Genomic DNA, 15,028 nt, shown 5'->3' on the forward strand with positions numbered 1-15,028 from the left:
AGAACACAGTCTGTGTAAAGAACCACTGCAGCTGCAAAACTTATCTCCTCTCACGAAGATCTAGAGAGAAACCGAGTCAAAGGCATCAAATCCAGCTACAGGGGTCTGCCTCTCACATGACCACAGGCTACTGCGTCTGTATGGCCAAGCAGAACCTTATTCTCTGGCTCTAATCTGGTAGTGGGGGTCTTAATAGTGATAAAAGTCAAATCTGAATTTGGTATGAAAAAGATGAATAACCCACTGCCACAGCCATGAGGGACCATCAGGTTCATGGGTATTCTGACTCCTGCTCAGTTGTGAACTGCGCAGCTGTGATCTTGAAAATGTCATATAAGAACCTTTACTAATTACCTGATGCAAAAATCACAGACAGTGTAAATAGCAAAACATTTTAAGCTACTATTCATTTCAAGGGAGCATTTCCTTTTTTTTTTTTCGAAGTTATATACCATAGAGATTTCAATAACTTGCTTCATTTGTAAGATTATGAAAATGTTGCACTGAATTTCTTAAAACACTAAACAGCATTTTTTTTTCTCTCAGGGGTTTCTTAATGTTGTAATACTGAGATACTAAAGCCTATATACTTAAAATTCTATAACATGTACAAAAGCATATGCAAAAAGATGACTCAGCAAAATTGTATTAAAATTAATTGCACTATGACCACAGGAAACTGCCAATTTTTTTGACTGTTCTTCCATCTTGTCCTCAAAACCTGGATGGCCTAATTACTGTGATGTATTCTAGAGGCAGTCATGAAAACATAGCCCCCTCAGGGTATGCATGAAGCTCAAAAAGACTCCTCTTTCAGAGGCTTCACCATCTAAGCAGAAATATGAAATTGAACACTCCTAGATATGGTCTTTATAACTTTAACAGCTTACTTCCTAAAAGGCAGCGAAGTGACAGAAAACCCTGGCAAGTAACACAAATCATGTTCTCATCCACAGCTGTCAAACCCAAACTTGAAAAGGCAAATATTGACTTTTATTTAAAGAAAAACAACTTCAAGATACTTTGATCCAACAACCAACCTGACAACATGAATTTTATTCTGCTTGACATGGTCCAGAAACTAAAAAGAGTGTAATATTTGCCTAAAATCAGGGGTTTGTACTTTTTTAGACTTACTTTTTCAGCTGATGTCCCAGCCCAAATCTTTCCTTAGTAGAGATCTGAAACACATCCACAGTTGGCACTAGGGAAAAAGGATATTTTGTTGATATATGAACTTACAGCAGTAATGACAAACTTGTGACCATATAAGTCTTATTTAAGGACCTTGTTCTACGTGGAGCTTGAGTATAGACAATTAAATTGAAGCAATGGCAAAAGTGGACATGTCATCTAAGCATATTAAGAAATGAATGGAACTTTCTGGAGTATCAGCCAATATAATTTACAATTTTACAATTTGAATTCTCCAAAATGCATCTCTTCCCATCCATTTTATGTACAAAAATGTGTATTTTTTTACATATATACTATGCAAGTAGCAAGCAGCATCAGGTTAAATGTATCTGGACTTTTAATCTGGCAATTCATCTCACCTAATCACTTTTTTTCCAAGTAGTCTATACACAGTAAAGTTCCTGTGGCTATGAAGAAAGCCCAGACTGAAACCAAATTCATTAATATCTGGGTTTTGTTTCTGAGGATGTTTTAATACAAGATCCAAAACTATCATCTAAGTGCCTGATATGTGAATTCCAGTGGCCAAGGATTACCCTGAAATTTCCTCAAGGCCTGTCCTAACACTAGTATACCCATATTCATCTGTCAGAAATTGAAAATCTACAGGGTATAGGATGGAAATTAGCTAGTGGCATTACTAAAATCCTTTAATAACATTTGATAGATAGAAGTGGCAGATGGAATCCGGTACTTGTTGAGAGGCTCAGGTCCTCAAGGCACAACAACAGCCAATGCATATTACAAGCACGAACAGACTGCATACTTTGTATTGCATAAGGTGATAATGACTAAAGTAAAATAAAAAAGGAATGAAAACAAAAAAATCTGGGGTTTGCTCAAATTTTATTAGAAATGGTAAATCAGTATTTTGATGTTATTCTAACCGCTCAGAAAGTCAGATTTTATTCAGAATAGAGAAGTTTGTACTTCAATTTTGCTTTAATAGATTAAATTTGATAATAAAATACAGTATATCTAACTTGGCCATGCCACTTAACTTAGTTCAAAGCTCTGTAGTTACCCCTTCTCCAATATTATTATTCAAATAACATCAAACATGAATTCGTCTTTTAAATACAAACTGATGATTTTTTTCAAGAGGGATGAATGATTTCATTAAGTATAGCAATATCTTTGGATTGTCAAATTTCAGACACACTGCAGGGGGCTGATGGGACGGGGAATACTTTAAATAACTATCATCATACCTACACCATCAATCTCATAATCTGACATCTAGACCAAAATTTTTGTCTAGACTCTACATTCAGAGGAGACACGCCAACACCTCCAGTGGCTGATTCATTCTCTCTAAGACAGGTTTCTAGGGCACTAGGGACAAACTGCCCACACAGGCAGTAGTGAGACAAGCTATTAACCAGAAGAACTGTCTAAAATCAGTATATTACACAGCTACAGGGTGGTACTCATATCCCCTGATGTGCTTTGGAGTGTACTGTGTTTCTGTTTCTCAGTCAATAGAACGCAGTATAGGAGAAAAAGATACAGCGTAAAATTCTGGCCCAGTGGTCTCAAGAAAACATATCTGAGGCAGGAGAGGAATTAACAGAATTAATGCAAAAGATGGTGGATCTCGCTGTGCTTTGTTAGTGAGTAAAGAGACATGGCTGCAACAGCAGCTGAGCTCATAAAACCAACGTCAGCAAAGCTCCTGGCTGTGGCCCTGATCCTGCCTTTCCCAGAACTCAGGCACTCCCACAAGCAGTCAGCTGCAGCACTGGGAACTATGTTTCCCACCTTAACCTTGTCAGCGGTGCAGAACACATATTCTTGTTACTTCTCATTTCTCACTGCACACTACTCTTCACACTTCACCTTCTCTTATTTGCTGCACTCTTTTATTTTTTAAATTACATTTTGATAGAAATGTTCTGAATACTAACGCTGCTTCCTGCTATGGCAAATACGTATTTTAAGATCTGAATATTTACAAAAATGAGTCAAGTAATAAACCACAGACAAAAAGATCGAAGTCAAGGGGAAAAAAAGATCAGTATAATGGAATGCTTATTTGAATGAACAGAATATAGCTTACAGTTAGAATCGTCAGACAACATATCCTATAGAAATAGCTCATTGGGACAGATGACTGGAAATATCTATTCATTTTCCAGAGGCAGAATTCTCCCACAGATAAAAGCCTGAACTGACAGCCTGTACTGCAGGTCTCCAAGGCTGGGCAACTTATTATCCAAACTGAGTCTGACTTGCACTGTAAAAATATATCTGATTGGCTCTCGCATACGAATGCTTCCAAATCTTCAAAATCAGTTGATTCTTCATGAGGTTGACCATTTTTCTCTTATGAGGAAACTTTACTCACTTAAAAACTCTTCCAAATCTAAAGATTTCCAGAATTCACATACTCCTGGAGAAACCAGAAACTGAATGGGTAATTACCATGGCCTGATTCTTCAAAGCTGCATGAAAAAGGGCATATTAATGTGCTGCACAGGTCTGTGTATGTCTTCATTATCACTCGTATCTCATCTGTGCAGATGATGTTTGATTTCCAAAATGAGGAAATCACATATTAGAAACTCTAGATCTTTACTCCCTAACCCTGGTTCCCAGGTGAAGCAGTTGCATTTCAAAGGACATCACACAAACAAGTTCCAAAAATCAACCTATGGAAGTTTAAATAAGATGTCTGCGTCACCAGAAAGAGCCTAGCCATGCATATACATGAAAGCTTAATTTCAAATCAACAGGACTCCTCTCAGCAGTAGAACTGAGCACATGCAGGGTCAAAGATTTGGTAGTGAATGAGTATCTCATGGCTCAGTCTGGACACCACACAAGGCAAAAGAAGAATACACAGTTGACCAACCTGGACCATTTAGGTACTGTGTGAGTGAACAGTGCAGTCGCACTATTATTGGCTCTGTGCGAATTACATCCCAAGCCACAGCAATCTCCTCCTAGTTTAAGACAAAAAAAAAAACAATAGACATCATTAGCTACCACGAGGAACTGCTGATTTTCATCAGTCTGCCTTGGGGTTGCTATAAACACCATCCATCCATCTACCCAGTTGTTTAGTATCTACCCCAACATTACACTTAGCTCAAATTAGTGCACATCAGTGCCCCTGAAGAGCAGTGTCAGACTGCTTCCAGGTCTTGAGTGAGCTCATTTAAACCAAGCAGAGGTTTATACACAACACTGCATGTACAGTACAGGCAGACATATTCCCATCCACCAACAGGTACTGCTTCAAAGCTGAGAAGCAAAGGAACAAAAAAGACAGAATAGAAACTAGCCCCATAACTAAGGGCAAAGGAAACTTTTGCTCCTTAAAACCGGTCTAAGTAATTCAAGCTATGATGAGATTTTCTTAAAATTTTGGTCAGGCTCAGTGACTGTCTTATGTGCTGTGCTGCCCTGAAAAGAAGACGTATCTGTGCAGAAGCTAATGATGTCCTTAAAAGTTCTCATTTTTGTTCTTTATATCAAGGTCGGGAGGTTACTGCGCAGATGAGGTGAGGAAGTGTGAAGCTAATGACAGCACAACAGCTACAGAAACCATGCTGCCAGTCAGCAAACAGCACCACTGTCCCGTGTCTCCTCTGCCAGTCAAGCCTCTCTCTAATCAGTGTACAGGAGCACTGCAGCCAAAGTCGTCATCCCTTCAGGGCTGTGAAGTGCTTTCACCTGACTCATGTCTAGGGTAACATTTAAAAATAAAAAAAGGTATTTCATTTACGTTTATTAAAACATTTACTATTCACAAAACATGTTTGGAAGGAAAAACACATGAGGCAAATAGAAGCCTAACACAGCATTTTAAGAATGTGATCATAAAAGGAAAGGAAACCTTTCCACTCTGTATCAATCAATAATGTGACATCCACTTGTGAAGATCAAGTCTCCAAAAAAGGAATGTATCAGTGGTTGTCTAGAGAGTCTGATGTGTAGCAAAATTAAATGGGTATTAATGTTCATTATGTAATTCTGTGATTAGATTACTTACATCAAGAAAGCTAACATCAATATGTAGATCAATATCTACATCATCAATGGCTCCATATTCCCTGAAAGGAAAGAATTATAGTACATTAGAGCTCTTTAAGATACTACTCAATCCACGAGTACTTAGAACATGGAAGATTTTATAAAGGATAATCTTATCTGTATAATCAGAATAGTTACAAAATACACATTTACATAGATTGGATCAATATTCCCAGTGGGTGACCGACTGTCTGCTGCACTTAGAAGTTTTTTTCAGAGGATCTTGCTTAAGCAGGCTAAATCTTTTCTACTAATTCCCCCAAATCTCTCCATTGCTGCTATGCATTTCTGTCTCGTGTATTGTACATTTAAACAAAGAAAAATTAATAGTCACATGCTGCTCCCATTTATGACACAAGAAAACCCTTGTTAATTCTCAAAAGTATTTCAGGTTAACAGCCAGCAACATAAGAATAGGCTTCAGGTAAACCATTGAAAACAAATACAACATAGCCTAGAGGATGGCATGTTATACCTTGGGGATTGCTTCATACATTCAAGCATTGGTTTGTTAAAAATAAAGACTGCCCTGTAATGTGCTCAAGGCAATAGTTATCTTTTTTATCTGTTGCATGTAATATTGCAAGATTTGGATTTAACAGGTATTTCATTACCATCTGAAATCTTACATTTAAACTGGGACTTTTCTGCCTCTTATTTTCTGACTCACTCTGACTGCGCTCCCCCAACGTACTTGAAGACTTATGAAAAAACAGAGCTAGAAAATACATACACAGCTAAACAAAAAACTGTTTTCATTTAAATTACCTAAGTGGGCCATACTGTAAAAGTACTATCTCTCAATTTTTCACAGATTAGCTTTCAGTCACTAGGGTGTTTTTAACTTTAAACTGCATTTTTATGCTTGTTCTCAGAGTGACTTCCATGCTTTTCTATTAAACTTGACCAAGTGCACAGAAGCAATTGTGCATCAGTCGATAAGGCAATTCTGAAATACTAGAATGTAACTGTCTCCTACCAAAGTGACCTCTCAGCTGAGGTAGGGCTTAGTTTGCACTGGAAATTGCTTGAGCTCTTGAGAAGTTTGGCCAAGGGAACCCCTTCCACCAAAACTCAGTAACCCAACTGAGTCAGGGCAAACCCAAGTTCTCCCTCTATACAAGTCTGTCCACACATGGCACACACAGGGCAGGTGAATGGCAGGACAGGGCTGTACCACAGGAGACTTCCCATCCACCTTTAGAGCTGCTCCAAGTGTCACCTCACCCAGAGCTGTACAGGCACTCGCTGACCCCTACAGCTCACTGAAAACCTGGCTTTGAAACAGGCAAGCTCTCCACACTGAATGGCTTAGTCACTACCCTACACAACAGTGGCATCAGGTTTTTTTGTTCACTTTCCGGAAGATCCAAACCTTGTTACGCTATCTTAAGTAATTTTTATGAATGCAGGCTGGTGTTACTCACATAACTGAGATTCAAAAGGTTGTAAACAAGAAAAATTTTATAAATTAAACAGAGAAATGCTTAAACTAATGGAATAGAAAAATAAGTGTAAGAAAGAATAAGATAAAAATTAGTTTTAACTGTGATATTTCCATACTTGCAGAAATCCCTTTGCCCCTGCCCCACTACAATCCTAGAAGATGAATTTTAGACATATGATGCTAACTCTAGTTTTAACTTCCCAAGCTGAGAGTGAGGAGGAAATAATGTTTTATTCCAACACCTGCAGCTTATGATCTGCTGTCTACAATGGCTTCATCAACACATTTTGGTTTTGAAGCTCCCAGAGGTCCTCTGTCCATAAATGAATATGCAATGTAAAGAGATACAGAAGAGTTTGGATCAGTTGGATGAATCACTTTCTCAGGGCTTTTGTGGCCAGATATTTAAGGGCAGTGGTGAAAAGCATGCAGGTACAGGAACTTCACTTTTACAAGTAAAACTGACTCTGTGACAGCAAGAGGTTACTGAAAGGAGGGTCAGCTCTCTAGGAAATATGCCTCTTAGCGGATCTCCTTGTCAGACAAACTTCTCTCTCCTTAGAGAAGTGGAGCCGCACAAGAGGGATGAAAATGAATGCTTAAAGCTGTGGGGTGTATTTCCAAGAATTTTTAAATATTTTCAGCTGCAATAGAGCGGATGAAATATTTAAGTTTTACACATGCCAAAAGCAGCCACAGGTGCCAGTTTCTACTGTAGTGAGCTCAAGGGGATCAGAGTGTTTCCAGTGAAACAGCTGATTCAATAAATTACATGCATTTAAGTTTTCGAAAGGTTACACATAATGTTTCCATTTTAGGAGCTTAAAGGAACCTCAATTTCATAGTTATCAGTTTGGCAACTGAAGACTTATCTCATTCATTTCCTAAACCTACATACAACTATCCAGATTTCAATTCCCCAGGTTCTTGCAGTGCTATAAATTTCCATTTAATTTGAGAAAGTATAAGTACACCATAGCTGTAGGCATGCTCTCTCTGCCTCTTACCTGGTTTGTATGACAACTTTGATATTTTCCTTGCAATACATCTGACAGGTCTGTTACATCTTACCTACCTGTTATTTTTATGAATTTATTAAGATTACATAGATGGAAAATGAAGTTATAAAATATTTGAGGAATATTAAAGTATATATACTACACAGACATGCACTATTGGCACTATCATGCATGTTGATATATGCCCAACAGAATTTGTGTGTAATTATTCTTAGCAATTCACATCTGACCAAGGTTCCACTACTTCCATGTGTAGGACACTTTAGATTCCCACAATTAGAAAATTTCCCTAATCTCTAATCAAACCCTAGCTTCTTACATCTCTCTCATGATGACAATACAGAATATTTGATCACTCCTACCTATAAACAGCTTTTTTGAAGAAGAAAAACTGTTATTGTGTCTTCTCCCTCTCTTTTTCTCCTAGACTAGACAAATCCAATTCCTTCAGTCATTCCCTAGGGAAGATATTTATTAAATCTCTTATCATTCCTCTTGTTCACCTCCAGGGCAAAATACAGAATATGACACAAAAGGAGTTTAACAAGGGTTTAGAGAAATGTTGACCTGTAATTTACAACAAAACACAACTGCCTGACTACAACTGCAGAAGACGATGTTTTAGAACAGGGCTGTTCTCAGTACAGCTACTTGTACCTATGCTGAACAACAAAGTAACCCCAAAACCTCAGCACTGATGCTGGCTTGCAGTGCTCTCCTTTTGTCACACAACATGCAGAAATCACCAGGAACGAGTTGTGCTTTGGCAGTCAGGGAAGATGCATATGGAACTCGAACTCCAAAACATTAAAGGTTCCACAATACAGAAAGGCCAGTGTCATACCTGAGAGATACTGCATTAGGTCCATAGATCTCTCTCACTGCTGTTAAATCAGCCTCCAGCTGTGGGTGCTTGTGAAGTTCTCCATCATAGCTAACCTGTCAGGGAAAGAAGAATATCTTGGGAGCTCTGTATTTCACTTCTGGCACTTGATTTAGACTCTTGAAAGTTCTCCCTGTGAAGTATGTTGCATTCAGATTCCTTAATGCCACACTCAGAAAGGACAGAAGATTTTCAAAGCAGGCACCTCTGCCTTGAAGGGTTTTGAGGGTTCTCTTCCTGTTTGTGGGAAGAGAAGCTGCAAAGGACTCATTCATCTGTCCTATTTTGTCCCAGGGTTTGTTTCTGGGATACTTGTGTATTTTAAGAATGTTAAGCAGGATAAGAACCAGATCTCCCCAGTCTTGTCATCCTAGACCAACCACTACAGGATAAAGGTTTGCTCACTCCTGGTTGTCACACTTTCATATATATACTAGACACAGAATGGATTGCGCACAAAAGCAACATGAAACTATTCTCTATACCCAGCACCCCAGCATCTAAATTACATTTTCAGCTTACTCACTGGCTGCATTCTACACACCAGTGCCATAACAGGAAACTAAAAAAAAATAATTAAAAGAACACTTTCCCATGTTCAGTATTTTACCAGAGAAGGTATAAAGCAGCATCTACCTAGACACCAACCCCTTTTCTTTTTCAAACTCTACATGAAAAGTGGAAAAAGTTATTTTTGTGCTTACACAAAAAGCAAAACTTGTGAGCTGGTATGGTTGCATGGTATGAAGTCAAAATAATTATTATCCTCCTCTCTTCTATAAGGTCCAAAATACCTCTTTGGGCATGTAACAATCTATTCATCATCTGTCTATTATTACCTTCTTCTCAAGCAAAATTATCCTGATTGTGTGAACCTAAATCTATGTCTTTACAACAATTAGAATGACAGTAATTCCACAGAAGTCAATGAACTCCCTAGATTTGGACAGATTCAGAAACGAGCGTAGGATTTGGTCTGTACCTTTGAAAATATCAAGAGCAAAGCAATAGCATGTAATTTATCCCTTTAGACCCACACATATATATCCCTATACAGGAATCCTGCAGAGAATTCTTGTTCTTGCAGAGTCACATCCAACTGCAGTACTGTTTCTTCCATTTGTACACCCAAATCTGTAGGAAACCAGTGCTGTGACACTTTCAGCTCTGATACTTAGAGATGCGCTTTTCAATTTAATTAAATTTCAATAGTATTAAAATAATAATCAGATGATCACCTTTTGACATTTGAAAATTATAAGAGAGTTAATTTGATTAGACTTAGAATTCTTTAAGTATAAGGGACAGAATTCATCAGCATGGCATAGGCATGTATTTTTCAGAGATACCAATGATATTCATGACCAGAAGGTCATAAAACAAGTAGCCTTCCTTTGTTTGGGCAGGCATGTCAGAACAATTTTACAAGTAGAAGAGCATGGGAAGAAAATCGTTATTGTAATTTTTTTTCACTTTAGGTAGGGGGAAATCAATCCTTTTTACATGCTCATTACTCAAAGATGAATTCTTTAAAGACGCGTAAATAATTGCTGTCCTGCTTCCAAAGAGAGCACAGCAATCATTTCACAAATTGTAGCTGTGGTGCACTTGCCACCTTTGTTGGTCCTAAACCAGATTTTTAAATCAGTCTTATGTTTCAATAATAGTAAAATATAAAAGGAACATTATGCAGAACACTACACTGCTCACCATAATGCTTTTTCTAATTTTCTCATGGTAAGAAGCAATGAACTCAAAAAGGAAACAAAGCAGTGCTCTGGCAGATTTTAAAACCACAGTATGGTACTTCCCACCCACCCCTGAATTAGTGCCACAGACATATTGATGTACACAGAGGAGGCTGTCAGAGTTTTGTATTTCTGCATTTTCAAGTATGTCCTGTAGCTGAAGCACAAGAGACATGCAGAGAGAGAGCCAAATGCAGTAGCATTTCTGTTTTCATCTCCTGTTCTTATTTGCAAATGTAGAAGATAGAGATTCAAAGCAAGAACTAACAGAGTTGCAGAAGAAGTGAATATAAAAGCTAAAAAATCTGATAACTTTGCTGTGACTCAAAGGTCTGTGTTTAGAAAGTCTCCATTTTTAATCTGAGACCTTATTCAGATTATTTGACAAAAGGTTGCTTTTTAAAAGGAGATTAAGTGATTTAAAACCTAAATCCCATTGAAAATCAATAGGTCTTAGGCTATTGAACCACTTAGCTACTTTAAAGTATTTATCCATTTAATCCTTAGGGAGGATTACAAGCAGGTGCCTAGGAAGTAGACACATTTAATTTACGAGGAAAAGGTTGCATCTTCTTTTCACTGCCCATCAAACACCATTTCCCATCTTCCACAATCCTTGTTTCATCATCAGTGACCCTCTTGTCTTTTCCAGCTGTAACCACTCAGAAATGCTAAGAATTATTCCTGACCTCCATCCTTCCCAACTGCATTGCACACAATTACACTGGCATCTCTTCCCTCTAATTGTTAAAGCCAGTATTTCTGCTCCCTTTCCCTGTGGGCATAGCACAAGCTTGTGAAGGAGCCTGCCTTGCCTGTTCCCCACATACATGATCGAATCATTTGTCTCTCCAATGCACTTGGTGCTCACTTAACCTCTACAAACACTCTCCTTGAAAAAGGATTCTTCTTTTCTGTCTTGCAAGGGACTTTGCCCATTACCTGATTTCCTATTTATTTTCTGAGTCCTCAGTATTATTTTTTAACTGTACATGTCTTCTTTAGACTTTTGTCTTTCTGACCATGAAATTTTAGATTAAACACGACATTTTTTCCTCTTTTAAAATACACTTTCTGTGATGTCCCTTTTTTTTCTCCTTATTCTCCTATTTTGCTTTTTGGATATTTTATATTCAAGACATTAATAATCAACTGATATTTTATTTTTATTGCAGACATGATTTTTTTTTTTTGCCAGTTACTATTCCTTCAGTTAAATGTATTACTTTATAGAGAAGATAATGCAATATAATGTAGTTTCCATTTGAATATAAGGCACTTAGATTCTAACCAGTGTTGTCTATTACACAGTTCTCTTACCCTTGTAAACATTTTACACCTTGCAAAATGATGTACTGCTATCAGTGTTCATATCTCACAGGCAGAGTTAGTATTTATTCATTCATTTGGGCACTGCCAGGCATCCTTTACCAAATGTATCTGCCCTGGTTCAAGAAATAAGCATTCCCAGCTGTTTTCTGCCTTTTCCTTCACCTTGAGGTTACTGCCCTTTCTTCAGAGTTGAAAAATGAAGCCGGTACACGCAACTCATCACTACAGGACAAGATCAGAAGCTTTTTCCTCTCAGGCAGATTAAAATAAGACATTGCTCTTTGCAGTGAATTATGTCTATGATCCTCCCCAGCATGGGGCTGTAAGAGCTGGCAGCTGAAGGGAGGCAATTCCTGCAGTCATTTCTGAAGCAAGCATGAGTCAATTCCCCATGTCAGCTATTTCAGACAATGAAAATACATTGTTTCAGTTCCAATTACAATATAACTTTTAACAGCTTTTCAGGGGCATGGGGTTGTTTTTTTGTTTGTTTGTTTGGGGGCCTTGTTGGTTTTTGGTTTTTTTACTGTCAAGCACTTCAAGATGAATTTTGTGTTCTAACCCCACCGCACTGTTGGCTCTGCATGAGAAGAAGCTCAGTGATGTCCTGCTCATCAGCATCCCACGCTCTCTGCACCGACCCACCCTGCTGGCACTGCTGCCGTGCTCCTGCAGCCTTGGCTCTGCCCCAACCCAGGGCACGGATGGCTTCAGCCTCAAGGCTGAGGCAAGGGACAACTTTCATAAACAGCAACCCTAATTCACTAAAATGTTCATCAAAAAAACCAGTTCTAATAACGTAAGCAAGGAATGATTCCTTGGGGCAATGTTTAGGCTAAAAAGTAAGAAAAATCGGAATAAAGAGACTAGCAGTGTGAAGCATATTGCAAAAAGAAAAGGCATGAAAAGATTTTATTTCCCAATACACAGGAGAATGTAAGAATTAATTCTGCTGAAGGAACAGAAGGAAAGACACAGAGCAGTACAATCATCTCAAATATGCAGCATTTTTCAAGGTGAATTTTACTCTCGAGCTCAGAAAAAGAATGGACTACTGCCTAGACCAAAATTGTTTTGTAATAACCATTTTCACCATAAAAATGCAGTGCTTTTTACTTTAAAAAATGGCAATCCTCCAGAAGGAAACAGATTTGGATCTTGCCTGACTTCCCATTTGTATCAATAATGGGATAAGCTTTACAGAGTCAGTTATCTGTTTCCTGGAAGTAAGCAACTAGCTTCTCTTTTCAAGCTTTCTGAAGGGTATTTGCTTTTTCCGTTCTTACAGTTTTGCAGATGTAAACAAAGTAATCTTATTTGGAATTTGATATAATTACAGATTTTAACATACTCAATATTTCTGCTACAAAATGCTATGAATATATACACATGCCACTCTACTCAACAGTGAAGAAACGTAAGAAATTAAATGTTATCATAAATGTATAATGGAATGAACATAAGAACTCTCAAATATTACTTTCTTGGAACTTGCGCAAAAAAATGCCTGCATTACCTGTCCTCCATAATAAAATTCCTCAGAATCATTATCTCCTTCAGAGTCTTCTTCAACTGTGCTGTTGTGCCGTGACTCCTTAATGGAAAAAGAAAGTTAACAATGATAAAAGCAACATGTTGACCTCACATGAATAGCTCTAAATGTAACTACAGGAATTATGCTTATACAAATAAGCTCATAGCATCCTTTCTTAAGAGATCTTTAAGAATAATTTTTCCAGAGGACCCATTTTAAGAATAATGAAATACCACATGAAAAAAGCACCTACTACAAGGTACATAAAAACACCTCAAATATATGTTGGAAAAATAATACTTGTGTGGTTACAAGCACAGCATGGTATTTTAAAGAACTGGATAATTCAGCAGACTATGTGGGGGATACTTCACTCTGTGCTTTTGCTAAACAAAGCATAACTTTCCCACCAAGACTGGTTCTGGGCATATATCTTTTGGTGTGTCAGCAACCTACTACAACTTTATTTTACATCATTCTCATAAATAAACTCTAATAGTTTCAGGAAATAATCCAAGTCCAAGCATGGACTATCTAATATTTCCTTCTGTGAAAACCTGACACACTGCTGCTTAATTATTATTTTTAACAGAAATTCCAGCCTGGTGCCAGAAAAGTTTCAAACTTAATTATCTGAGTAGCTCTGCTCTGAGACAGTGAAAAGTAAGGATTAGAAAGTCCCATGCTTACCTAGTAAAACCTGCTCTAAATAGGCTGCTTTGTGAATAATATCATCAAGTAAACTGAACTGATTCCGGTACTGACTGCAACTCAGCATGAGATTAAATGTTATATTCTGTTTCCCACCACTGGACCTTTACTTGTAACTATGTAATTGCTTGAGAGAGTAATTCTTGTTTTCCACAACACATGTGTTATTTCTATGCCCTATGCTGACTAGTAGCTCCTAAAGAACACCTGTTAAAACCATCATTCTTCACTTCAACCTGAACATAATCATTAACCCCTTTTTTCTTAGTCGTGTCCTACACAGATCTGTCATAATGGAATAGCAATCAGATATATGAATCAAAAAATAAATGTTACCCCAAAACTCCACAACCATAAATGTCAATATGTATATACACTTATCACCCAATTTCTATGGTCAGACATTATAATCTCATTTTTCTACCTCTGCCTGTAAATTCCGGCTCTGTTCATTGAATGTATACATACATATAGTGCAAAAACCGTATTTCATCCAATCTCATGGCAATTTTTGACATAAAAATATTTTCTGCAAAGGCATAAAAATAATTTCTGCTTCTACTTCCCTGAAAATAAATAAATTTTCGTTTTCTTTGTTTTATAATAAAATTACTTCAGAGGGAAGTCTGTTGCAAAACAGAAATCAACTGACCAAAAATTCCACACAAAAAAATAGAAATTTAATTCTCATATTAGACTAGTGACAAACCCATCATATTCTAAGCAAACCTTGAACTGCCTAGCCAAAAGAAATTGTCAGTGTTAAGACACTTTTTATAAAGGTTTTTTTAAAGTACTTTCACATTTAAGTACCTGATTGAACTAGAAACAAAATACAAGCTCAGACTCAGTCCGATAGAAGCCAACTATATCTCAGGCTTTTAAGGAAATGGGTAAATTCTTCCCACACTTGTTTTTCTTATGTTCACAGAGCACTCAATACAATGATGAGACAGCAGAAGCAAAGTATTTTCAGTGCAGTTTTTCACATCAAATGAGGTTTCATTTACTAAAAAAACTGAACAAATAGCATCTAGGCATGCTTATCTCCCCTTTCCAGGATCAAGAAATTCAGCACCCACCCTTACCAAAGGAAGTCTTTAAGTTAAGCACCCGAAG

The 15,028-nt window shown here is 37.5% G+C and overlaps 1 protein-coding gene across 2 annotated transcripts in view; it reads right to left on the reverse strand.

The window, feature by feature from the left end:
- Positions 1-15,028, reverse strand: part of PARP8 (poly(ADP-ribose) polymerase family member 8) — a 124,385-nt gene that overhangs the window by 38,284 nt on the left and 71,073 nt on the right. For both annotated transcript variants that reach the window (XM_032095971.1, XM_032095972.1), the window contains exons 6-10: positions 13,181-13,258; positions 8,546-8,640; positions 5,195-5,255; positions 4,052-4,142; positions 1,138-1,204 (exon numbers count right to left, since the gene is read on the reverse strand). In XM_032095971.1, coding sequence (XP_031951862.1) covers positions 1,138-1,204; positions 4,052-4,142; positions 5,195-5,255; positions 8,546-8,640; positions 13,181-13,258 — 392 coding nt within the window. The remainder of the gene's footprint in view (positions 1-1,137; positions 1,205-4,051; positions 4,143-5,194; positions 5,256-8,545; positions 8,641-13,180; positions 13,259-15,028) is intronic.

Source organism: Corvus moneduloides, chromosome Z (assembly GCF_009650955.1).
Source record: "Corvus moneduloides isolate bCorMon1 chromosome Z, bCorMon1.pri, whole genome shotgun sequence".
Taxonomy (NCBI): Eukaryota; Metazoa; Chordata; class Aves; order Passeriformes; family Corvidae; genus Corvus; species Corvus moneduloides.